Here is a 27817-nt window from a genome sequence, read left to right on the forward strand (position 1 = left end):
AGCAGGTTACTGGGACTGGAATAATTCCTCTGAGCCCAAAGAAAACCCAGAGTAGCACATTAGTTTATTCAGAAAAACATGTGTTTGATTCAGGAAACCTGGCAAGAGAATTGATGCGTAATTGTTTTTTAAATGTAGTCCGTTGAAGGTGATATCTTTCTAGAAAAATGCTTTTACTAAACGTAGAGCTTTATGCACAGATCGGTGACTGAAATACTGTCGTTTCCATGACATCTGTCTTATCTGTTTTTTTTTTCCTCCTTCTGTCCTGAAATAACTTAATTCTTGCAATTTTGCTACTCGTACGTTATTACCTTTGTATCAGTAGTCACAGATGGAAAGTTACGGAAAGCTTGGTAGCACTTCAGTAGCACTTCATGTTTATATGGCCATTTCTTTACAATGTGTCTACTGCATCAGTGCCTGAAACTTAAAATGTGGTTGTATCCAGTAAGAGAAAAAAACTAGAGACCTGTAAGGAGAATTCAGTAACTTCAAGAAATGTGTAACACTAGTAATGTGCTACTAAAGCTAATTTATAGATGTATTGCAATCTTTTGATTGAGGATATTGCATGGATAGGCGAAAAATCGGCTCTTTTCAAGTCAAGATATGTGAATATTCAAAATAAGTGGTAACAAGCATGACCTGTCGAAGCACTGAGGTATGAAAGTAGTTATGCATTCAAAACTGTCCAATGGCCACGTTAGATAACAGGAGCATTAATGCTCTTTCTAATGGGAGGGAAAAGAAGAGAAACTGCTAAAACTCCCCAGAACTTTTCAGATCTTATAGTGGAAAACCAGCCATACTTTGTCATGTAATATTTTTTGTCAAGTTTTTCTAGATAAATATCACTAGGTGTAAGGCACGCTTTCGTACAGGCTGCGTTCATGTACACCATGAAAGACATACCAGGTCTTCCCCAGCTGCTGGTGTTAGTTTAATCTGGTAAGGAGTTTGGTTTAAAACATATATAGAAGTATTTTCCTGTTGGCTGTCCGTGATGATTTTGTTGGAATATTAATTAAAGGTGATGGAGCAGAAGTCCACTTACTTTACCAAGAATAGTCTGTCTTTCAAACTGGTTTTAAGAAAATCTAGCGAGCCCTTTGAAGATTTTTTGGTCTTCTATTTTGTTTTCAGACACCGAGGGCTGTTGGCTTTTGACAATAGTATCAACCTCCATGTGAAACTTTGAAACCTTTTGTTTTGCTGTGAATTGTGTTTATGTGTGTTCTGGGGTGATTTTTTTTTTTTTAAAAAACAGTCTTACATGCCTGAGGACATGTCTCTCTTCAAACTGCTGTTGTATACCATCTCCTGTGTGCATGTGTCTCTTAAATAGGTGTAAATAGATATAAATAGATACGCTTTCCTTACTGAAATACTCAAGGTATGGCTTAAAGCTTGGTGAGTTTTAGTCCAAAAGCTCAATGCCGTTTGACGTGGCACCTGGGTCAGAAGATCAGAACAGCAATTTTTATTTCACTCTTTCTGCTCAGCATTAACTGTCTCAAATGTGAGAGAGATCACTTATCAGTAATTGCAGGTCTCTTAAGTAGGTGTTTCATTTGTTGTGTCTTTAGGATCTTCTTAGTATGCTATCACACTTGATTCTTTATTTTTTATTTTTTATTAGCATCGGCTTTTGAGGTCATAGGATTTCTTGTGCTTCCATTTGACAACGTGAGAGCTGTTATTGTTCCTCTTGTTATTGTCTGTCATGGTTTAACCCCAGCCAGCAACTAGGCACTACACAGCTGCTTGCTCACTGCCTCCATGGCAGGATGCAGAAGAGAATCAGAAGAGTAACAGGGAGAAAAGTCATGGGTTGTGATAAAAACAGTTTAATAAATAAAGTAAAGGCTGCACATGCAAGCAAAGCAAAACAAGGAATTCATTCACTGTTTCCAAAACATAGCCCCATACTAGCTACTATGAAGAAAATGAACTCTACCCCAGCCAAAACCAGCACGTTGTCTCTGGGAGGAAGACAGAACGTGAATGATACTGAATCTAAGATAACTTTTTTTCTATTTGCAGGCATCTGGCACTTAGAAGCTGTGTGAGGAAAAAGACTTTTAGAATTTATTCCAATTAGTTGTACTTCAGTTTGGTGACGAAGTTCTGAATTGTTTTCTTTTTTTTCCAGAGCTTAGTTCAGAAAACCTCAAAAATTGCTTTAAGATCATCAATGCTTATATTTTCTTATCGTCATCTGAATTTTTACAGGTATGTTACCATTATATAAAGATTCATACTGGCACCTTAGTTACCTACTGGCAAACCATTTTTTCTCTCGTGTTGGAAAACATCGTACACACATTTATACTCTTATTCATTTACATGTATACAAGCATATTGTTCTAATGTCAGCTCTTTATGGCACATGGTGAACACTCAGTCATGTCATATTTGAGAAAGATTATTATTATTTAGAATTAACGTTTTGTGGATTGATTTAGTATTTTGGTACCTGAGAAGGTCCTCTGCAGCATGTTAAGTTACTCTAATTACCCTACCAGATTAGTTATGAACATAAATTCTAGCAAGAATTGTACTAGAGTTTTTATGCCTTGTTCTCACACCTTCATTAGAAAATGCGTTGAGATTGATTGTTTAAAAAACCTGCAATGTTTAAAAAAAAAAAAAAGCAAAATGCTTAGATTAGACTAACTAGTTCAGGAAAGATGAGTATTTTAGCAAATATGATCTTTGAAGAGAAGCTGGGTCTTGGACATAGGTAATCCCTAACGTGTTGAGTTTTGAAATATATACATAAATATAAAACATGTTTGCCTAATACCTTATTTTTCATTCAATTTCAGATGTATGCTGCTGGCTTATGCCGGTCATTTTGTGAACTTTTGGAGGACATAACTACTGAAGGTCAAGTGCAGGTTTTAAAGGTAGAGTTTAATAAAAATAATACCCAGATGCTCAGCTCTGTACATCCGTTATTCTTGCTAGCGTTTTGTCAGGTTAGAGTAATACTTTCAAATATGATGAATGTAGAAAATGTAGAAGAAAACAGCTTATTTAGCACATGTTGACATTGGAGTCAGTGGTATTTTAAACTACATATTTAAAGTGTGTGAATGTGTATAGAGAATGCATTTATACACAAATATATTTTTCAAAAATACTACTTTTCCCAAGAGAAGGCTAGTATCGCCTTAAATAGAGCACCCTAAAAGATAGTCACCTAACATACTGTTCCTATACCCTCTCTGCAATGCTTTCATTACTTCATGTGATTCTAAAGTGTTGTCCTTAGGTGTCCTAAGCTAGTTTGAGTCCTCTTATGTAGATGGATTTAGATTAAGAGTCCCTGATACCTTTCCCATTTGATTATTTTCTAGGTTACTAGAGAAAGGTGGTTAGTGAGGGCTTGGATCTTCATGAAAATAGTTTGTTCTACAGCCTGGCAACAGCACACTTAAACAGCCAGATGACCAATCAATGCATTGCAAAGATAATGCCATATATATGGAAAAATCTTGAGAGCATTGAGTTGCCAAACAAGGACTGTGTTTGGGTCAAAGTAACCTTGATTTAATGTTTGGCTATCAGTGGACTCATGGAAGTTGTAGAGAGCTAATCAAAGATGTTTACTTCTAATTGAATTTTAGAATGGAGGAGTACCACAGTATAACACAAACGACACACTCCTAATTACAAAATAAAGGGGCAAAGTCAATCTGATTAATGAGTTTTAAGAGTTCACCTAATTAAGTTTTCAGCTTGGTTCAGAATTCAGAAAAAAACTCAGAATGAAAATGCAACATTAAGAAATTATTCACCCTAAACTCAAAATCATACTTGTGTGTTAATAATCTAGGTTCATTTTGAGTGTTCCTGGTCAAAATGTGCAAAGGTAATTATCTAACTGCTTTATCTAGCCATCCAAATCTGAGTTTTTTCCTGTACTCTATCAACCAGTATTGATCACTTTGTTAATATAAACAACAGTAGTAGTATTTTATCTGCTAATTTTTTAGTGTTACTTTTCCTTTTCAGTATTCAATACCAATAAGAAAAATAATCATACAGTTCAATTTTTGTACCTGCACATTTGAAAAAGTGGCAAGATAAGGTTTAAGTAATAAGTCTGCATACATATATGTATTATTATAAAAACTGTTTAGGTTATTTTATGACTAAATAACCACCAAATGATCAAGATTCACTTTTTTCTGCATTTTTGTGTGAAAGCTAGAACCTAATTGGTCTAGAGCCAAGCTTGTCCAATTTTTATTGAATGTTGGATGTATGTACTCTCTATCACATTCCTTTGTGTAGTGAACTTGCATTTGTACTGTGACATAGTGTTCAAACAGTCTTTGCTTTTGGCATAAGTTGCTATTTTAGTGGCAACAATTGCTTAAATAGAGTTACTAGAGGCTTTACAAAGTACTAAAAATTTTTTTTAAGTAATTTGTAAAGCCTGTAGTAAAACTTCAAATGGTATTATGAAAGAGAAGTTATGAAATTCTTAAGCTTTTGAAATATTAAGCATGATACTTTAAATGTGCCCTTTGAAAAATTTCAGGGATTAAAGTTGGAGTATGCCCTGGAAGGTAGTTGAGTAATAACTAGTGTATTACTGCTTACATTTCCAGTGGCTGCACTAATTGGGAACTCTGTGTTATAAAAACTTGGATTTGAATTCAGTTCATTATATATGCAACGGAGGGGAAAAAATTAGATCCCACTTACTTCTTTGCTGGGATGCACAACTACTTGCAGAATTCCAGGGGAGAAAAAACCTGAAGCTGATAATCCTCCCCATTTGTAGTTCCTGCTGTGAGGACCTTAAGGACTCTAGTTCTGGAATGTAAAATGTCAGTTCCTTTCTGTCAGTACTGTTATTTACAGTCTATAGTTGGGCAAAGTATAGTTGTTTGATGCAGCAGCTTTTAATTGGATCACTAAAATTGAATGATGCTGCTAACGTAGTATCATTTATCCACTTGGCTCCCGGTGTGGCCTTACATTAGCCACAAGGTTTGTCTAGTATACTTTGAACACCTTCCCAGTATGCCTGCTTGCTTGCAGGGGGATAACTGAACTGTAATCCATGTAAATATTTTTACAAAAAGGAAAATGTTTTGTCAGGTATCACTTGTTAAACAAAAAACCTCTAAGATAATTATTGGGAAAAGAAACACCCGAGAATGTTCTCTGAAATAATTCTCCTACAAACAGCTTTGGCTGGATTGAAAATAGACACTAGAACAGTAAATAAATGGATAAGGTTGAAAAACACTAATTTGGACTGATAAGACGATTTATTGCAAGATTGCTGAGGCTTGATGTGACATGATTTTCTCATTATCTGAGACAGAGAATAAAAGGTTTGTACAAGGAACAAATGAGTTAGCGAAAACTTCCAGTACCTGGAAAAGATCAGTTGGGAAAAAAGTGATGTTCACCTCCATATAACAGTATATTAAAGGTCTACAGAATTGAGAGGCATTGAAAGGGGTCCACTGCTTAACACCTCTCTCAAGGCAAGAAACAGAGTGCATTAAGTGAAGCTAGTAGGAATAAGGTTCAAAAAGAAGAAAAGATTTAGGGGAGACTAGACAAGAGGACAGAAGAGTAGTTTCTTGTGGAGGTCTCTCTGAGCTTGAAAGTACATGGAAACTGAGAAGAGTGTTTAAGGGAGGTATCTATGTTACCATTATATGCTTTATACACATCAATGTGTGGTCTCTGTCATTACTTACCTTTAGGATTGAACAGATCTTGGCCCATTATTCTCACGGCCTCTCACCCTTGGTACAAGGGGAGAGCCCAAACAGCTGGGCGAAAGAAAGCCTGAACAACACAGGAAAAAAAAGTTACTTCAGGCACTGGATCATGTCAGGGGGGGAAAGCTGAGAAGCAAAGGGTGAAGAATGTAAAAACTGGCAACTAAGCAGGGTTTGAAGAATAGCACATCTGAGAGCACTTGTGGTTAATTCATCACCTGCAAAGGGATGGTAGGTCCTAATGAATGGTTCATCAAAAAAGTGACAGGACAAAGGTATGGAAATAAGCCCGTACTGCTCCCTGCCAACCCATCTCATCAAGCTGCTTTTCCTGGAGCCTTATCAAGGTCCCTCCTTCCAACCCACCTCACCAGCTTTGCCAGGGCCAGGAGGAGGTGCTTGCTGGGTGGGTTTTACTTGGCATGTCAGTTTTCATCAGGTCTGTTATGCAGATCAGATTTGCAGCATACTTCACTATAATATATTTTCAGATGGTTTGATGGTATTTAATGGTAAACATCGTACCGGGACTTTATCTATAGACCAGTATATGTAGTCTTAAAGCTTCAGTTGAGATTTTTAAATGTACTTTACCAATTGTCTAATTTGCTTTTGTTCTTAAGGTAGTGGAAAATGTCCTAAAAGTAAACCCTGTTTTGGGTCCTCAAATGTTTCAACCCCTTCTGCCATCAATATTCAAGGGAATTATAGATGGGGAGGTAAGAGTTACTTTTTACACTCTACTTTTCCTTTTGAACAGGAAAGTACGCTCCATTGTCAAGCCCAGTTTTTTGGTGTTGCATTTTCTCTTGTTTTAAGGGTGTTTGATAGATCTTTGACAACTGTTTTAAAAGTCTGTATAGTAATATAGTTGTGCAAGAGTTAAAGCAACATATCGATCACTTATATTGTCATCTAGTGCTTATTTTAATGAAATAACACGAATTTTATTCTGCCATTCCTTCACTGTTAACATTGATAAGGTGACTCTGTGCCTAGGAAGATCCTTTGTAGGTGCTGGAGTTTTTTGTTAGGGTTTTTTAAAGGCAGTTATACTACTCCTTTTGAAGTGTACCTACACCAGTGCAAAACAAACTGGACACGAAGATTGGCTTGACCTTTTTTCTAATTGACATATCTAATATGAAGAGCTGAAGGAAGTGAGAATGCTTTGTGTGAGACAGAAGAGGCTTTAAGATTTTGCTGCTTAGATGTCTTAAGTTCTCCCTTTTCTCTCTCTCTTTGCCTTGAAAAAATTTCCACGTTGGATAAAAAGGAGTAAAATCCAATATGCTTTAACTGTGTTGGACTTTGCAGTACTAATGGGAGAAAAAAATCAGCAGAATCAGTGGGTGGAATTCTCTATTCTTTTGGCTTTTTTATCAAAACCTTTGGGTTTTTTTCCAGAGTTGGAGACTTCCAGATGTCAGTATTTGGCTCCTGTTATTATTGAGTTAAATAAGATATTTCCAAGATAAGGCCAAGTTATATTACTTAGCAGTATACTTTTTGCTGTACCAAACACAAAAAAGACAGTTTGTTCGAACAGTTTGCAGTTTAAGAAGACACAAAATTTGAGTGTCTTAGTCGACTGTTAAAACGTCTTCTGATTTAAGACTGTAACAAGTTCATTGCTTCCTATTCAAAAAGGTATTAATCTGGGTTAACACTTGCAGGTAGATGTTGTCATTTTGATTTTCACATAGGCGGTTCTACAAAATACTTACTGTTATATTGTTAGATGCTGAATTTAATATAAAGAAATCTGTCGCTTCTTTTAAAATTAAAAGTAACAAGAAAAGATAAACTAATGAGTTTATTACTGCATCCAGTTAATTTTGAGACATTTGCAGATTAGTTGTTGGTAAATGTATTAGTTTCTCTTAGTGAATTAAGTAACAACTTCAGAAATACTAGGCACTTCTTAAAGTTACTAAAATTGTAAACAGTAATTTTGAACCATAATCAACTTTGAGAGTATTTTTTTAATAGTACAATATTCTGTTTATTCCTTAAGATGCAGTTTTTAAAATTTAAAGTAAAATTGCCTTGCAAGTTGTCTTGGCTGTTTGGAGGAAACTGACTTTGAGATTACCAGAGTTTCTCAAATTCTTATAATAGGAAAACTAAGGCAATGAATGCTTGCTCAATCCTGTATTCCTAGAGGCTTTCAAATTATAATTTCGAATTTAATACAATACATAAAGGATGCATGCAAGTATTTTCCATGTATTTCTGCTGTTCATGTTAAGTATTTTTCTTTTAATTGAATTAAACCCCCTTTGTTTTGGTTTACTTTTGTTTCAGAGATACCCTGTGGTGATGTCTACTTATCTGGGGATTATGGGTAGAGTTCTACTACAAAATGCAAGCTTTTTTTCATTATTTTTGAGCCAGATGGCATGTGAATTAGGTCAGGAGGTAAGGATTTTTGTCTTTGTATTTCAGCTGGATTGCATGTGGAAGTCTTGCATTCTTTTGACCCAGAAGAGCTTTTCCCTCTGTTTTCCCTGCTTGTTCCTCCCCAGCCCACCTTGGAAAGGGGCCCTTTCCCTTCCTTTGGTCCTTCTGCTGAACATCCTGTAACAAGTTTTACATGTTCCCACAATTACCTTAAAATACCTCATTAAAAGTTTTATACAATCTCTAAATTCTCTTCCTGCTGCATTCCACAATAAGATGTATAAACCCTTTTAGTTTGTGTGGTATTACAGGGTGAGAGTTTCTTCCCTTTTGCCATCGTGATGGGTCTTGCACCACGGATAATGGTTTAATCATTCTCCGGTGAGCTTCTAGGAGCATTGGGTTCAGTGTGATCCAGTTTCACTGATGAGCTTACTGGGGTTCTTTTGCTACAAGTGTTCTGCTATGTCTTTAAGTGAAATTTTAGTAATTGTTTTATCCTTAGATGTAGGACAGGTAAAGACAAGTCCTTTTCTTATTTGTCACCAGTGAAGGCAAAACAGAGACTAAGTTCACACAGCTGGGCACATACAGTCCAGGAGGTTCCTTCAGTGCATTGATGATAACTTTTTGACTCAGGTGGTGGAGGAGCCCACCTCCTCCAGGAGATGGTGCACTACTGAATCTAGTACTGACAAACAGAGAGGGACTGGTGGAGGATGTTAAGGTTGGGGGCAGACTGGGCCGCAGTGATCATGAGAAGATAGAGTTCAGGATTAAGTGCAGTATAGACTAAATGACAAATACGGTTGAAACCTTAAACTTCAGGAGGGCTAACTTTGGTTTCTTCAAGGAATTGCTTGGACAAATCCCATGGGAGAGGGCTGTAGAGGGTAAGGGGGCTCAAGAGAGCTGGCTGCTATTTAAGCGTCACCTCCTCCAAGCTCAGGATCAGTGCATCCCAAAGAGAAAGAACTCAGGCAAGGGAAGAAGGAGACCTGCATGGCTGAGCAGGGACCTTCTGAAAAAGCTCAGGTGGAAGAAGGGAGTTTACAATAGGTGGAAGAAGGGGCTGACTGCTTGGGAGGAATACAAGAATGCTGTCAGGGTATGCAGGGAGGAAACAAGGAAAGCCAAGGCAGCCTTGGAATTGAACCTGGCGAGGGATGTCAAGGCCAACAGGAAGGGTTTCTTTAAGTATATAGGAGACAAAAGGAAAACTAGGGAAAATGTGGGCCCGTTGTTGAATGAGACAGGTGCTGTGGTGACGGATGATGCAGAGAAGGCGGAGTTGCTAAATGCCTTCTTTGCTTCTGTCTTCACTGTTCGGGCCAGTCCTTGTGAGACCCAGACTTTGCAGGTAACAGAGAAAGTCTGGGGGAAACAAGACTATCCCTTGGTTAACAAGGAACACGTTAAAGATCAGTTAGATAAATTGGATATACATAAATCCATGGGGCCTGATGGGATGCACCCTCGGGTGCTGAGGGAGCTGGCGGAAGTCATTGCTGGGCCTCTCTCCATTATCTTTGAAAGGTCCTGGAGGACAGGTGAGGTGCCTGAGGACTGGAGGATAGCCAATGTCACTCCAGTCTTCAAAAAGGGCAGGAAGGATGACCCGGGAAACTACAGGCCGGTCAGCCTCACCTCCATCCCTGGGAAGATGATGGAGCAGCTTGTTCTGGGAGTCATCTCAAAGCACCTGGATGAAAAGAAGATTATCAGAAGTAGTCAACATGGATTCACCAAGGGGAAGTCATGTCTGACTAATCTGATAGCCTTCTATGACAAAGTAACTAGATGGGTGGATGAGGGGAGGGCAGTGGATGTTGTCTACCTTGACTTTGGCAAGGCTTTCGACACTGTCTCCCACATCATCCTCACAGGAAAGCTTAGGAAGTGTGGCTTAGATGAATGGACGGTGAGGTGGATTGAGAACTGGCTCACAGATAGAGCTCAGAGGGTTGTGGTTAGTGGCGCAGAGTCTAGTTGGAGGTTAGTAACAAGTGGTGTCCCTCAGGGGTCAGTACTGGGCCCAGTTTTGTTCAACATATTCATCAATGATCTGGATGAAGGGATAGAGTGTACCATCAGCAAGTTTGCTGATGACACAAAACTGGGAGGAGTGGCTGACACGCCAGAAGGCTGTGCTGCCTTACAGCGTGACCTCGCCAGGCTGGAGAGTTGGGCAGAAAGAAACCTTATGAAGTTCAACAAGGGTAAGTGTAGGGTACTGCACCTGGGGAGGAATAACCCCATGCACCAGTACAGGTTGGGGGCTGATCTCTTGGAGAGCAGCTCTGTGGAAAGGGACCTGGGAGTCCTGGTGGACAACAGGATGACCATGAGCCAGCAATGTGCCCTGGTGGCCAAGAAGGCAAATGGCATCCTGGGGTGCATCAAGAAGAGTGTGGCCAGCAGGTCGAGGGAGGTCATCCTCTACTCTGCCCTGGTGAGGCCACATCTGGAGTACTGCATCCAGTTCTGGGCTCCCCAGTTCAAGAAAGACAGGGAACTGCTGGAGAGGGTCCAGCAAAGGGCTACGAAGATGATTAGGGGATTAGAACACCTCTCATATGAGGAAAGGCTGAGGGACTTGGGTCTCTTTAGTCTAGAGAAAAGAAGGTTGAGGGGGTATCTTATTAACACTTACAAATACTTAAAGGGAGGGTGCCAGGGGGATGGGAGTAGACTTTCAGTGGTGCCCAGTGATCGGGCAAGAGGTAATGGGCATAAACTTGAACACAGGAAGTTCCATCTTAACATGAGGAGGAACTTCTTTACTGTGGAGCACTGGCACAGGCTGCCCAGAGAAGTTGTGGAGTCTCCCGCTCTGGAGACATTCAGAACCCGCCTGGACGCCGTCCTGTGCAACCTGTTGTAGGTGACCCTGCTCTGGTGGGGGGGTTGGACTAGATGATCTCCAGAGGTCCCTTCCAACCCTGGCCATTCTGTGATTCACATGCTTTGTGTTTATTAGACCATTATAGGAAAACTGTTTGAGTAATTCACTGTTCTGAATCAGTGGTCTGTTCATGAATTAAATGCATTTCTAACTTCTGGGTTACAATTAATGGTGAAGGAGGGGTTCAGGGCTTGGAAGCACTGACATAGAAAACTTAAAAAATACCTGTTGCTTGCTAATTCTGTCAGGTATACATAACTGTATGGTGTATTTCCCAGATTGAATAATGTGTTCAGTTGCTAGAAAAATGAAAATAAATGTTTTCGTAAATATGCTGAAGTAGTCATGAATTAAAAGGAACATTCTATTTCCCATTGCAGTTGGACCAAATTCTCAGTAACATGATTGAAATGTGGGTTGATCGAATGGATAACATCACTCAGCCAGAAAGAAGAAAACTTTCTGCTTTGGCATTGCTTTCACTTCTGCCGTCATTGAATAGGTAAGCAAATATACAATACCTCAAATAAGAATGCCTCAAAGGCCCTTAAGATGATTAACGGATTTCACAATTCTGCAGATAAGTACTCCGATATAAGTAGTTTTATTGCCTCTTTGCTAAGAGAAACTTAGAAAGGTAGAATTTTCATGCTACATTATATTAACTTTTTACTTGGGTTCATAGCTATATAGTAACCTTTCTTCTATTTCATGGAAAATGTCATTTAGTAAAAGGGAGGAAACAGCACTGCATATTTTATTGTCTGTTCTCACGTTAATATTGAACTAGCTAGTTCTCTCATCAGTGATTAAGCAGTTGCTTTAGTTGGCTTGTTAGTATTTTGGTGTCCCTTCCAGGGAACAATGTTCTTTCAGTCTTCTTTCCTGTTGTGGGTAGATCTGAACTTTCATCCTGGTTTTCCCAATTATGACATTCAGTGAAAGAGGTGCTGTGAAAGACCGTCAACAAGTTTTTGCACAGTAGATTTCTATAGCAAGCAGCTTTTACTATTGTCCTTTCTTTAGCCATCGTCATTGCTGAATATACATACAAAATGAAAGTTTTTAATGAAAAAACTGACTAGTGTTACACTGACATCTAAACTATCACTACTAGAATTCAGGTATAACGTGTTTAGGTGAGAGTTCAGTCTGTAGTTACCTTCAGATTATTCTTGTCTGTTGGAAAGTCAGGAAGACAAGACTGCATGAGTTTACATTTAGTCTGCCGGATTTCCTTAAAAGTCTTGAGTATTGTCTAGATGTTACTCACAAATCCTAAAGCTATGTTAGTATGTGTAAAGCTGTAGAATATGTAGTCACTTCCTAAAAAAATCAGGGAACTTTTACACGTGAAAACTAGAGGCTTCACTGCTTTTAATATGCATAGAAGCTTTCGATTTTTTTGTCCCAGATCATCACGACAAACATCTAGCCAAAGATGAACAAAGCAGCTATGTTAAGAGAAAGCTTTTGGTTGTTGGTTTGTTGTTTTTTGGGTTTTTTTTTTTTCAGTAAATGTAACAACTGTGTATTATGGAGTATATTCAAAGTGTTCTTAAAAAGAGGTGTTATCTAAAATTTAAGGTGCTGAACTACATGCCTGTCTTCCTATGAAGTTTCTTTTAAAGAGAGGAAGGAAAAACCAAGTTGCTTTAGGTAACTGTGTTATTTTGAACTACCTTCAGCTGCTCCAAATTTCCTGCTGTAAGAGCCATTTATTTCTGGCAGTTCATAACATAATAAAACCTTCTGCAAGTGACAGGTTTATTTTTTAGATACTCAATTCATTTAAGAAAGCAGCTTCTCAAATAGAAAGCCTCTGTTTAGTGGACATATTTATGTCAAAGCTATGAAAATTTTACTATAGAACTGGTAGACTGCCAGGGCCAAACATACCTACAGACAGAATGTGTGAAATTGATTCTGTCAAGTGATTGTTCCTTCTATTACCAAACAATGTGAGTCACTCTGGTTTTGCCATTTCATAGGGATTATATTACATATGCTTGCTGCATGTCACATCTGAAACTTGTGTTAAAAATAAAATTTTTCATAAGCAGCCTTCTTGTGCAAGTCCGTTTGCAAAGTCTAAGCAAAAATGTTTTAAATATAGTACAGTATTTAACCAAAATATTTTGATATAAACAACATTTTCAAGAAAAGTTTAAGTAATTTTTCCTGTTGGAGTACCTCGCTAACCAGGTTCCAGGTTAGATATTACTTTGGACATCCAAAGCCAGTTCAAGGTTTCTCAGCTGTAGACACAGAACAGAATTTTGTCTCCCAAGGATGGCCATGAGACAGGCTTGCTTGGGAAGGCCAATCTGAGGGTGAGGTTCTACCCTCAGCTTGTTCCTTTATGATGGTCAGGGGTGGTACCAGTAGCAAGTTCAGATTTTCAGGATTCTGCTATAGGAAAAACAGGCATCTGCACTGTGTCTAGCACTTACTGAGGATTTTGCTCTTTTTGCCAGTTGCTTCCTGCAGCCTATAGCTGGAGCTATCCCAAGAGCATTAAGTTATTTTAGAAAGGAAAGGGATGGAGTAGACAAAAGTACTGGGGGGAAAATGAAGATAATGTGTATTCTCATTCTTCCCTCAGAGTTGCTTTATAGATAAAATGTTGGGGAAAATATAAAGGTGTGATTTTTTTTTTATTCTACCTCTAAAAATCTATGGTATTACTTCATTGCTTTCAGGTACTTTTCTAGTTAGTGGTCATGTTTATATCTATACATATGTGGATGTGGGACTTTCTGCTTTTTAGGGGAAGCTAAAGCTTCTCTCGTTATTCATTTAAAACCAGTATGGCAAAAATAATTTCCCATTTCAAAAATAGTGCCTTTGACAGTGTCACGAGTGAAGGTTTAGAGCAGGTAAGATGGGAATTGCTGCAGAGCAGTTGTAGTTCATAGTGGGTCTCTGGCTAATTAGCTGGACTAAGCAGGTTATAAAGTGACGGTTTATTAGCTAAACTGCAACTTTCTTGTCTAGGCAATATCATCCAGAGATATGTGCAGTGACATGTCTTTAGTACCAGCAGTACTGTTGCATTTTATCATGTACGCGTATAGGCCTTCAATCCAGCATCCTGTTTATCTTCCTACACACAGTTGCGCATTGTGTTAGTCTTTAGAAGTTCATATTAAAAAAAGAACAATAACTGCTTCTTTCCTGATTAGTGTGTTGCAACACCTTTGCACTTAGCAGTAATTTCCTGGTATTACTTGGGGTTTTTGCATAGACTAAATACCACCTAATTATCTGCATTTTCTATCTGAGTCTGGCCATTCAATGTTAGCATCTTGTGTGTCTGACTGAGATAGGCATCTGTATTATTTTCCACATTTTGTATTCTTACTGCTTGTTTGCCACTTGTATATCCACGTGTAATTTCATTCATTTATTAAAAGCTTTTAGTACTTCATAAAGTACAGACCTTTTTCTTAAAACTGGTATATCTATCTAACAGTAGGGTCCAGTAACAAGATTTAGGCAGTAAGCATACACTTGGGGAGTCATGGTGTCTCTGTTCAGGACACGAGGGAAGTGTGTGTAGACACACAATAGCAGAACAGCGAGGGTTTTTTGAAAAGAACATGAAAGGACTTAAAGTTTGGTGGTGGAGAATCGTATCTGAGCTAGGATGTGAGACAGGAGAGGTGAGAGCAACCTGGATGAGTACATTCACAAATGTCATAATTTCCTGGTCTAGTTCAGTCATATTCCAGTTTGTCTATGATCTTAATGGCCTATTTCTGAACCTACACCTTCAAGAGTACTCTTCTAGTACACTACAGTAGTTGTAGTTGGGTTTTATTAGAAGTGCCTTTGGTCCCCAAAATCATTCCTACTGAACATGGTCAGGAGCAGCAGCCTAACTATTCTTTAGTCCATTGTGGAAAGGATGTGGGCTTCCACCACTATCTCAGGTGCTACATTTTTAGATACGCGTTTTCAGCACTCGTTGTATTTCCTGTGACCAAAGTGTCTAAAATTGTACCTTTTCCCCTTCTCGTACCTATATATATATGGAAAGAATCTTAATCAGCATGTTTACTACGCTTTTGTCACTTTGTATGGTGTCAGCATTACAGTGTTTTGGAATGTCCTTATTTTGGGATATTGAAAGCTTGTAACAATTTATTTAGCAAAGCAGATTTCTTTTTTTATTCCTCCAGTTACTATCTATGTGTCTCGGTAGAATGCAAAAAATACTGAAAGATGTTTGAGTGACAGGAATATTTTAGTCTCTGATAGGAAATCTAAAGAGAATTTAGAAAGATGTTGTGTCGATGATTAGCTTAGCTTGGTGTGGTACCTAACCGTAAGCACGGGTAGCATTTGTCACCATGTTGAGGCTAAGCACTCCCCTTTTGCTGATAAGTGTCATTAATACTATGCCTGTAATTCCTGAATGGGAGCTTGCCAAGCTTGCTTATACTCAAAGTCAGTGATTTCCAAAACAATCCACTAATTTGGGTGCTTGAGGATAGGTTCATTCTTGGTGGATTTACCAGTGTACAGTGGTACCCCTCCAAAGTAGAGGGGACTCGACTCTGCTGAGCATTTTAATTGATTTTTTTCTTTTCTTTTTAATTTGTGGTACATGAGTAGTATTTCCAGATACCAGTGTTAATTCTTCCCCTTTGAGTCAAATGTGTTTGCCAGGAAAATATATTGTGAGGAAAAGGTTAAGAGCCGAAGAGATTCTCCAAGTTGTTCTGCTCATTTCTAATCATTATGCAAATGAATGTCTGCTTTTTCTCACTGTGTTTCAAATCTGATATGTCAGCCAGTATGAGTTCTGACAATTAGATAATTGGCATTCTGTAAGTATAAGTACTTACAGTATGCAATTATAAATCTTGATTTGGTTATTACAGAAGTTTTTCCTCTGTCATTTGTTAAAGTTACTTTGTTAGCAATTTAATTTTTCTCTCAAGAAGTTGCCTATATGTAATGTTAGGAAACAGCAAGAAAATGCCTAATAAAATGTCATGTTCTCCTTCAGGGTAGTTATGTCCTCACTTATCAAATCAGAATTTATTACATAACTAACTTGGACATCCCCCTCTTTATAGGGATGATACTCTGAAGCCATTTCTCTATCTTCCCATCTTTTTTTTTTTTTATTTCTCTAGTCAAAGGTGTGCTCATTCACACATCTAATAAACTACTAGTACAAAAAAGAGCTCTTCAAATTATGATTTTGCAGTTGTCATCCACATTTGGCCTTGGATTTGTTTAGTTTGCCTGCCAGGTGACAGTGCAATGTTAATGATATGAGTGAAAAATGTGGCTTTTGTCTTAGTCTGAGTGTCAGGGACTGCATCATTCAGTGTGTTACATACAGTATCACAAATTCCTTAATTGTGATTCCACATCATAGCATTGGCAAGAGGATCCACTTGTCACTGGTCTCCACTTGGATATCAAGCCATTGTGACCTGGACGAGGGGATGGAGTGCACCCTCAGTAAGTTTGCAGGTAACACCAAGTTGGGTGGGAGTATGGATCTGCTTAAGGGTAGGAAGGCTCTGCAGAGGGGTCTGGACAGGCTGGATCAATGGGCTGAGGCCAATGGGATGAGGTTCAACAAGGCCAAGTGCCAGGTCCTGCACGTGGGTCACAACAACCCCATGCAGCGCTACAGGCTTGGGGTGCAGTGGCTGGAAAGCTGCCTGGTGGAAAAGGACCTGCAGGTGTTGGTCAACAGCCGGCGGAATATGAGCCAGCAGTGTGCCCAGGTGGCCAAGAAGGCCAACAGCATCCTGGCCTGTGTCAGAAATAGGGCGGCCAGCAGGACTAGGGAAGTGACTTTCCCCCTCTACTCAGCGCTGGTGACGCCACACCTCAAATACTGTGTTCAGTTTTGGGCCCCTCACTGCAAGTCAGACATTGAGGTGCTGGAGTGTGTCCAGAGAAAGGCAGTGAAGCTGGTGAGGGGTCTGGAGGACAAGTCTTATGAGCAGTGGCTGAAGGAACTGGGGTTGTTTAGCCTGGAGAAAAGGAGGCTGAGGGGACACCTTATCGCTCTCTACAACTACCTGAAAGGAGGTTGTAGAGAGGTGGGGGTCAGTCTCTTCTCCCAAATAGCAAGCGATAGGACAGGAGGAAATGGCCTTAAGTTGCGCCAGGGGAAGTTTAGATATTAGATTAGATATTAGGAGAAATTTCTTTATGGAAAATGTTATGAAACACTGGAACAGGCTGCCCAGGGAAGTGGTGGAATCGCCATCCCCAGAGGTATTTAAAAGATGTGTAGACGTGGTGCTTAGGGACATAGTTTAGCAGTGGTTTTGGCAGCGTTACATTGATAGTTGGACTCGATGACCTTAAAAGTCCCTTCCAACCTAGACAATCCTATGATTCTGTTCAGCCAATTTGTTATCCACCAAGGGGTCCTTCTGTCAAATCCATGTCTCCAGTTTAGAGACAATGATGTCACGTGGGACAGTGTCAAATGCTTTGCACAAGTCCAGTTGATGTAGTTAAATAATTTACATAATATATTTAATAAATATAGTTATTCTCAGCATGTCACATCTGGATTTCATTAATGGCCAACCTTTTTTATGTTATTGTTTTGTTCAGTCTTACTGCTTATTCCATAGAGACTTTATTTTTTGTTGGTTTGCATGAAAAATGCAGTCCCTTAGTGAAATAATTATTTACTACTAGATGAGAAGTTTATTCTAACAATTTCTCAAAGTGAACTCTTACTTTCGTAAGAGCTTTCTGTTGTATTATTTTACTAGACTCTAAAGCCAAATAAGATTTATAGAAGGCAAACTTATTTTCTTATCCTCAATGGGAAAAATAATGCTGTAGTTTTCACTTCTTACTGTTTCTCAGCATGTTGCAAAACCTGCTTGATAACTTAATCAAATATAATAAATGCCAAGGTTAAAAAGGAAAATAAGTTACAAAGACACCTTCATAATTTCAAAATAGATTTTGTGATGTCTGTTTACATATACAAATATTTATTACTGTGAGTTTATTAAACAGGAATGTTTTTGCTGGGTTATTAATTAGGTATTGCAATTTCTGTGCCTGCATCTCTCCTTTGTAACTCTTAACGTGGCTGTTATGAGAGTGGAATAGCACTCTGTGGAACAGAAATTTTCAGTAACTGAAGCATCAAATCAAGATTTTTACGTAGGCAGGAATATGAAATACTAGGAGGAATCTGCAATATTTGAGAAAATCAGAAATTTTGAGATAGTGTGGATGATAATGAGAAAAACAAAAAAGGGGCTTTGAGGTCTGATAAGTTAACATTAATAAGGTGTCCATAGCAGGTGTTACTGGATGAAGGTAGGTGAAATGAGATTAAATGTTGATGTGTATGCTACCGAAGCAGTAGGTTAGTAGCTGAATTACTTCGACTTGCAGTCATAGCTGGACAATGATGTGGGCAGAAAGTGGTAGGTGTTTGAAAACCAAACAAGAAAGTTTTATCGTATCCCACCTGTGGAGAATAAAACCAGAAGGAAGGAAGACCTGCAAGAGGAGGTACTTGCTAAACACACAGTGGGAGGGCAAGAGGTAGTTTCATTCATATAAGCTCAGAAAAATAATTACAGTGCTAAAAATTGGTTTTCCTCTGTTTTGTGAGCTTTAACATAATTTTGTAGTGATTATGAGAATGAAATCTCTCTTCAAAAATTGTCTTTAATATATTTGAAAGATGGATGACTTTAGAACATGGTTTTGAACTTCTTGCATGTTTTTCTGCTATCCATAGATTGGATTTGGATGACTATTTTATGCTAGCTAATATTCCTAACCTGAATTATATTGGCTTTAATCTAACATGGTTCAGTGAGAAAATAGAAGTGGTTTGTAAAGGCTGCACTGGGTGCAGTGCTTTATGTTCTTTGAGTTACTTTGACCTGTTATTTTATGCACAATTTGACAGACTGCTGTTGCTCAGACTTCATGCTTGCATTGACAAGGAGTAATTGTTGAACTACATTTTAATATGTTAAACAGCAGCGACATTAGTAACTTTATCAATGTTAGTGTACTAAGATAAAATTCACTTCAGGATTCAAAAATGATTTTTTCTGTTGCCATGTGAAGCTGTATTGTCAGATATAAACCTGATATTTCTATCACTGGAGAACAAAATTTGCAGTGAATAAAACATACCACTTCTGAAGCTTCCTAAGCTTGTTTGAAATAAGTGTTTGGGGTTTTCCTGTTTAAGTGTTTTCCTTACAGTTTTCAACTAGTAATTAATTTTATTGTTTAAGTACAAGCCAGTCTGAGAAACAACGATCCAAGTTATATGTGTATCCCAGTCTTTTTTATGTTTTTTTTCTCAGAATAGTATCACTTATGCGGCATGTTATTTTGCCTCTTGTTCTTAACCGATACTGCTTTCAGATACTCTAACAGTGTGTACTACTAATGAAGCAATACCTGCAAATTACAATCCAGTTGGACCTGCAGGCCTCCGGGTGCCATTTTTACAAAGTGCAAGACCGGACTTTCTCCAGATTTCCTAGTGGAAATTAAAAGGAGCCATGACCTGGATTAAGATTTTCCTTCCTCATTTTATACATGGGATCTGAGAATCAGAAAGGTCAGCGATGCGCTCAGAACCACAGTGGCAGCTAGGGTTTGAGCAACATTTTTATGAATATTGATATGGTATCTTTAGTACAAGACCACAGAGATACTCACGCACTTACTGGGCACCAGCTTTCATTTATCTGGCCACTGCTCTATTGGTTTCTCTAGATTTCTATACGATCTGATATCCCATAGAGCTTCGGCAACTCCTTCAGTCTTTCTAAATATGTTCATTCTGGAAAAAAGGGAGATCTATTAATATTTGTCTTTTAAAACTTTTTTTTTTAGATTGAGTCTTGCTTGTTTTAGCCCCATGGGGTTTCACACAGCATATCTTGGAAGAAATATTTTTTAATGATTTCTTTACCCAAGTAAATGTCAGCATAAATAGGTAGTGAAGCTTAGGTAGGAGATAACTTCCAGTTTGAAGTAATTTTTCATTTTTGATCAACCTGTGTTTTTCTCCTTACCTGACTCTATTTGGCATAGATAATCTTTTTCAATTACTCTTACTGTTCTCTTCCCCATATCTGGTGTATTTCCCTAATCATCCTAGGAACTGTTCAAAACTATGCAGTATTTTCCCTTTAAGGAAATGACATGCCATTTTATTTTACTTTTATATCAATGATTATTTTAAATACCATGAAAAATTAATGTGAAAATAAAAGTTAAATCTAAAGAAAAATTAGTTTTCCTGCTGGCTTAATGGTCTCGGGGGAAAAAAAAAGAACCAAATGCAGTTTAATTTCTGGGCTGTAACTGATACAGGCTTTGTCTAAAGTGGCCCATGGACGAATTTTGCTGGTCCTGCTGATTTCTTAGTTTAGACTAGATATTGTAAGACATACTGGTTCTTATAGAATTGAAGGTAGTTTATTTTTGTCTTTTTTTTTTTTTTTTAAACATTCCCCTCCACCCTAACTCTAGGTAATTGTAGCCAGCACAAGTTGAAAAAACAAAGGATTATTTCTCTTGATACTGAATGTTTTGGAGATTCCAAACATAAAAATCCAGTTACATATGACCAAACCCACTGTTTTGAAAACTTCAGAAGTATAAGTTTCTTTTGGCAGAATTTAGAAGGAAGCCTCTTCAAAAGCTATTCCGCTTCCATTGCTCACGTGCTTCATGCGTTTCAGCTTGGATTGTTATAGACAAAGATATTTGGGTGGTATCTCGCCCCATAGGTGAACTCGTGCTTCCTGTGGGAGATCATCATGGCTGAAGTGACTTGATTCTTCTGCTGTTGTGTCTCTTCCTTGGCTATGACTACTGATGGTCTTTGTCATCTTTGTTTTGCTGAGCGGAAGGTCTTGTTACAGTATTAATAGTGACTTTAAAATTATATTGCTATTTGTAGGCTTAATCTCTAAGTTACCATCTCATATTGTTGTTTCCCCTTTCCCCAGTTGGTGATGTGACTGGACTTTGTAGGTATTTTGTCCCTGCGATGGATAAACTGAGGATGTAATCTCCGGTAATTAAGTGAGGGGGATATTTATAGCACAGGTTTGCACTGAGTGTTTATTTGCACAAGGGACACTGCAGGAAACGAAAGCTGTGGACCAAAGGTGTGGCTGTCAGAATATACAGTCCTCAGTCGATAAGCTGGCTTTTAAAAAAGTGGCCTAAAGTGAGACTTAACGAAGTGCCTGAGTGAGGTCCGAACTACAACAAATACACAGCAGTTTCATACCTCATCATGCAGTTCTCATCTCTAAGATTTCCCGAGCTTCCCAGGGATTTCTGGCCGGGTGTGCCTTGCGGGAGTACAGGAGGCACTGGGGCTCTGCCCTGCAGACCTCCGGCTTCTCCCTCGCTGCTGGGCTGCTGGACTGTGTGCAGCGGTTTGGCTCTGCAGAGAGAGAACAGCGTACGTGTTGCTGTTGATTTGATAAAACATGTTGGATTCCAGCTGAAAGATAAAGGATTTGCAGATGATGCAATAGTGCTGTTACGAATAGGTATTCTTCATTCTAAAAGTTATACCTAACTTACATAGAACCCCTTTGAGCTCACCTAGTTAAAAACAGTAGTTAAAAACCCAAACCAGCAACAGCTACAAACTAAGATAGTTCTTGGTTTTCTAGAAACAAATCATTGAGATTTCCTTTCCAACAATACTTTTGAAGCACAGATAAAATGGCTTCCTGTCCCAGGGTTTCCTGTATCCATGGCAACCTGACTTTAACCACTTCTTCCTTAGTTTCCTGAGTGAACAGTTGCAAATCCTGGGGCAAAACGTGAGCACGCTAGTATGCAGCAATACTGCCTTTACAAAGGTTTCACAGATTAGTGTTGTGGGTCAGCTTGTAACTTAGTCCAATGAACTGCAAAATAACAGGAATAATGAACTTCAGATTTGGGGTAAGGAATTGTTTTTATTTATTTTGAATGTAACTCAGCTTTATAAAAGTAAAATTCAAATTATAAATGAGCCGACAGTGAAAAGAAGCTTGTTTCCAGTTGGCATTTCTACTTGAATGTTATTGAAACATTTCCTAGTCATTTGTAACTATAAGAAATAGTTAATAAGTGTATTTTGAATTTACTAGAAGCCACTATTTTGGCAGCTCAGTTGCTTTTATGCTGCAGCCAATTAAATATTTCTGGCTAGGTTGGCAGTACATTTGTTTAATTGTTCATTACCTTTGAAAAGTTTTTCAGCGTACTTCAAACATATTTAGTAAGTTTTATTTTTAAACTGCTTATTTTGCATCAAAGGAGAATACATAAAATGCCAATCTTGAAAGTAATGCTTATGTTTTAAAGACTGTACACGTAGAATCTTTAAACTTTCAAGTTAATAATACTTATAAACTTCTTTTTATCTCTACTAGCGAAGTCAGAGATGAGTGAGAAGGCCAAAGACAGGGATATGTGTGGTCTGCAAAGTTCTCCACCCTGCCCGGGAGCATTCCTGTATGTCCTTAATTGTTTTCTTTTGTTGCTGCTGCAGAAGGAGGCTCTTGGCTGTCCAGCTGCTTGCCAGCTCTGCACAGGGAGACAAGTTAGCTGTCGTAATTTAGGGCTTTCAAGCATCCCGCAGAACTTTCCCAAAACGACAATTCTTGTGTACCTCAGTGGGAATAACATATCGCGTGTTACTCCAAATGAACTAAGGGGCCTTCAGAAGCTTGCTGCACTCTACATGGATAACTCCAGTATTTTGTACATACACCCGAAAGCTTTTGTGGAACTCCCCAGATTGTACTACTTGCATCTAAATAACAATAATATTAAACGGCTGGATCCAGGAATCTTTGAAGGTCTTTCCAATCTTCATTGTTTATACCTTCAGAATAATCAAATAGCTTTTGTTCCCAGAGGATTATTTAGTGATCTCCTTTCTGTTAGATATTTAACGCTTCAAAGAAATCGTCTCAGTGTCCTTGGAAGTGGGACTTTCTTGGGAATGATAAGTCTCCGAACACTTAACCTAGCCAATAATAAGATTTCACGGATATCAGACTCTGCATTTCATCACCTTGAAAACCTTACATATTTGTTCCTTGAAGGTAACAACTTAACACTTGTGCCATCAAATGCTATTGGAAGGCTGAAAAATCTTGAAAGACTTTCTTTGTCTCACAACCCCATTGGATCAATACATCCTTTTGCATTTAAAGAACTTAACAAGCTTAGATATTTGTCTTTAAAAAACGTAAAGCTAAAATGTATTACTGTAAATGTTTTTTTTGGATTAAACAACCTTAGCCAGTTAATCTTGAGTTATAATGATTTAGAAAATATCAATTCCAGCACCTTTACTTTGTTGAACAATTTAATGTATCTGCAGCTAGACAGAAATAAAATAACCAGTATTGGCAACAGTGCCTTTGAAAAAATGGGACAGTCCCTTAAAATTCTCAGTTTAGCATTCAATAATATTACAGAGTTACAGCCTGAAGTGCTCAAGCCCTTAGTGTCTCTAACTCATCTACAGGTAAATTATAATCCTTGGAACTGCAGCTGCAAAATGCTCAGGTTACTCAATTGGCTAACATCATTTCCTACTTCTGTAAAAATTCATTGTCAGAATCCCCCGAGTATGCGTGGTAGACCTTTGCATTACATTAAGTGGAGTCGGTTTGCAAACTGCAGTAGTCCTACGGCCAGCCCAGATACAGCCTGGAGTCTAGGATCCGCAGGTGTCCGTCCCAGCGCTACCACTTTGCTGATGGCATGGCATAAGGGAAACAGGCAGAACACGTTTGAAGAGTTTGAACAGTTTGTCAGTGCAGAAACTAAATATGTTGCTTTCAGGGAAGGAACTACAGCTACATCTGCTAACCCACTCCCTTTTGAAGAAAATGCTGCGCAAATTCCATCACAGGCAACTGCATTATTATCAACATTACCGGTGCAAATACCAGCACAGATTATACCTGTTAACAGAACTGCAGAAGGAATAGGTTTATTTCCAACAGATACTGCTCCTGTATCATTAAAAACATCCCTGCTTTGTACACAACAGGTTGAAAAGCTGAATCAGGCTTTTGACGTTTTACTAGCCTTTTTCATTCTGGCTTGTGCTGTGATCCTGTTCTTAACCTGTAAAATTATTCAGTTTAGGCAGAAACTAAAGGTGCTGGAAAACTCAGGGGAAAAGAGGATTGAGTATTATGGGTTTTATCAGCCTGGCAGATACAACATAACTGACCCAGTGCAGTCACTAACTCGGAATTCAGTGGGGCATTCAGAATTGGACCAAATTAGGCTGCTCAAGCGAACAGCATCGGAAAGTCAGGCACAGGTCATATTGTTTGAACATTCATCATTGTAATTTATCTCATTTGATTTGATGTTAACTTTATTGTGATCTGAAATGTCAAGAAATCAAGACCTGAGTTTTCAAAAATTACCTTCACTAATGAAAATCAACTGGTTGATAGAATTGTGGAAAATGGTGTAATTTGGGTTCTGCATCTTCATTTGCTTCCTGAATATTTTGAAGCTTACTGATTTTTATTAGATGTCATTTAAATCTGGCATGGATAGGTATATTATCCTCTGTCCCTGTTGTAGGAATCTTTCACCTATGACTCAAGTATACGTGCAGTATAAAGTACACATACATTTATTTTTATTTTGCAGTATTAATGGTGTAAGTTTCTGTGGAAGTTCCATAGCTAGCTTGAAGCAAGCAAAACATCAGTTTTTAGCAGGATCATGAAGCAGTGAAATCTGAGGGAATGAGAAGAAAGCAATGCTTCATTTATTTGTTATAATGCAGTTTCTGCTCTGCCTCTATTAATCGTCACAGTGGGGGAAAAAAAGTGATCATATTTACATCTAGCATGTTCAGACTCTCAAGGAAAAGAAACATTTAAAACGATACAAATTTTAATCTTACGTAAGACGTATTTTAATATACAAAGATGTGTATTCAGTCTGTACAATGAATATATTAAAGTGATTTTTTTTGTTAGTGTGTATCTCTATCATTTTATGATAATACCTGAAACTGGAGTTAATAAGGAAACTAAATTTCTATTGGATTGAAAAATTGACTAAGTTTATTATTAAGTTTAAGGTAATAGAGCTGGTTAATTATTATCAATAAAAGATATTTTGTCATTTATATAGTAATAATTTGAGGGAACTTTTGTCTACATAAGAGGTATAAAATGAAGAAAAATACTACACTTTAAATACAACCTGAATTTCTGTGATTTCCCGCCCCTCCGTTACTTCAGTAATTCGGGAAAAAGGACTGCAACCTCTTTGTTTAAAACAACACAATTTACAGTTAGATCGTTTTGCTCAAGGGAAAAATGAAGAACAGTGTTTTGATAGTTGGTCCTCCATGGGTTGATTTGACTTATGTAGAAGCATCTTCCTGTTCCAGGATCCAGCCTGGAGACTGGGGCATTCTTCAGATGAACCAGAACTGCCTTCAAGGTTCTTGTTCTAGACTGCCTGCTTTCTGCTGGTCTAACTCACGTGTGTGGCCATGTTGGGCTGCTCCCTGTTGTCCTGTTTGTCCATCTCCAGTTCATTTCCAGGAATGACATGTATTATGTGCTACTCTTACATACATAGACATTGACTGCTCTGTGGGTGTGAATGTGCAAGTGTGCCTCTGATGTTGCTTGTTATGTGTCTCTATGGAATGTAATGAAATATCAGTTTACTATATCATAATACGATACTGTAGTAATAGATCAAATTCTTCTATTTTGTGGAACATAATTCAGCTACTTGGGTAAAATCTTAAACTATTTTGGATTGCTTGAGTAGAAACTATTTTTGTATAATATTCTAGTTGTAGATCAGATATTAAATGTAATGGGTAAATGTTTTTAAGAAGGGAAAACACTGACTAATTCATGCTTAATTTTTTTAGGTGGCTAATGAATTACAGTTTCTTCCTCTTTAACCCATTTTTATTACTTTCTGCCTTTCCTACTTAATTCTCCACGTGTTCAGTTTGTTTTCATTTAATAACAGATGCACAATCAATGGTTGCACAGTAGTAGGTTCTGCAGTTTTATGTGCTGTATTTCTAAATCTTCAATTTTGTATGAATTTTTTCAGAAATAATGGACTTAAAACTAAGATTTCATTGTTAGAAATGCTGCTGTGCCTTTTTCAGAGAGGAGTTTGGGTAGTGGGCAAAGGTTCAGACTGAACAAACCTAGCCCTCAAAGAAATCTGTGAGGGGACAGCTCTGTTGTTTTAGGCTTTGATTTCCACAGCTGCTGTCTACAGAAGAACACGAGATGTTCCCTCTGAAGGTGCATCCTTTGCACTGAGAAGCTGCTGTAGGAGTTGTTTGCCATGTAGGAGTCTCACCAGCTGTAGTGATGGAGCATGAAAGGAAACACATGCTATCAGAGCTCTTTGTGCAAGCAAAGAGTTGAGGCAGTTGCAAGCCCTCCTTTGGAGTGGAGTCATCCCCTAATACCCAGCTTGCCAACAATCTTGATTAGACTAACAAGGAATTGACAGGGTCATTATGTGGTTGTGGGGGAAATGCCTTTCTTTTGCAGTTAGTAGCTTTTGTATTTAAATGTTCACACTAGGAAACAGATCCTTTCACGTACACCTCTGGTTCATATGTGTAACTGTTCCAATCATCAGAAAATACATCAGAAGACTTAATTACTGAGTCTGCCCTCATGAAGCAAAACGGTGCTTTATGGTCATCAGGTTTATGGTCAGTTGTAGGACTCCCCGGGAAATGTTGTCTTAGCTGCTACGTTACTGGTCTTGGAGCTCCTTAGCACTGTGCAGCTCCTAAGGTGGGTATGTGTGTAGAATAATCACTTGCATTGCTTGCAGTATGTGCAAAGTAATCGCTATTTGTCCTGCTCCACCTCTTTCTTTGGCTCATGAGATAAGAATAAAGAATTGGTTAATCTTTCCCAAATCTACTGTACACTAGTAGAGATATGGAATTAAGCTTTTCCCTTTTTTGGTGTTTACTGCTTCATCCTGGTGAATGTAGAAAAGCAGGAAAGAGATTCTTTTCCTTTTAATCTCTAAAATAGTATGTCTTCCCATGCAGAATTTTTCCTCCCTTTTTCATGGGCTGAGGAAGATGCATAGCAGACATAGGGACCATTTTATTTAATTACCCCTAAAAATTTATCATCATATGTATTTTATTAAGCTGATGATAAAGCTTTATTTACAGTGGCTATCTATGTAATTGAAATCCAAATTCTGATTATTTTTTTTCATAAAGCCTCAGGCTAATAAAAATATTGAATAGATAGCTGAGAAATGATAGAATGAGAAAAAGTGAATATTGCTTTTTTCAGAACAGATGTGGTCTATTTTTTCCTTTGCAAAATTTTTATTCTTTTATCTAACAAATTATGCAAACTTTGAAATAAAAGGTTTGAGATTATTCATGTACAAGCTTCCCTGAATGTTTGCTACTTGTTTTTTTTTTCATTATAGGCAAGGTGAATATTATTTACCGACAGCATAAAAGATACTTTCTGTAGTAAAAAACAATATTAATATGTGTTAATTGCATCTTTGAAACTGGGTTCTGGAGTGGTTTTGATCTGGACAAGTTTATAGAAGTTATCTTCTAATTCTGGGCCTCTTTTTTGGTAATTTTTGCTGCTTACTAAATTCCTGATAACTTAGGGAAACTGGGTAGTTCTAAAAGCAGTTGTAACTTTATGCAGTTGTCTGTTCC

At 38.1% G+C, this 27817-nt stretch overlaps 2 protein-coding genes across 2 annotated transcripts in view; both read left to right on the top strand.

The window, feature by feature from the left end:
- IPO11 (importin 11) overlaps positions 1 to 27817 on the top strand; it is an 85613-nt gene that overhangs the window by 43571 nt on the left and 14225 nt on the right. The window contains 5 exon segments of the mRNA XM_009895503.1: positions 2156 to 2235; positions 2832 to 2912; positions 6383 to 6478; positions 8067 to 8180; positions 11448 to 11569. Of these exon segments, the coding sequence (XP_009893805.1) occupies positions 2156 to 2235; positions 2832 to 2912; positions 6383 to 6478; positions 8067 to 8180; positions 11448 to 11569 (493 nt within the window).
- LRRC70 (leucine rich repeat containing 70) lies at positions 22511 to 24445 on the top strand. The gene has a single exon (XM_009895502.1). The coding sequence runs from the start codon at positions 22511 to 22513 to the stop codon at positions 24443 to 24445; it is 1935 nt and encodes a 644-aa protein (XP_009893804.1).

This window comes from Charadrius vociferus, unplaced genomic scaffold, assembly GCF_000708025.1.
Source record: "Charadrius vociferus isolate BGI_N301 unplaced genomic scaffold, ASM70802v2 scaffold581, whole genome shotgun sequence".
NCBI lineage: Eukaryota > Metazoa > Chordata > Aves > Charadriiformes > Charadriidae > Charadrius > Charadrius vociferus.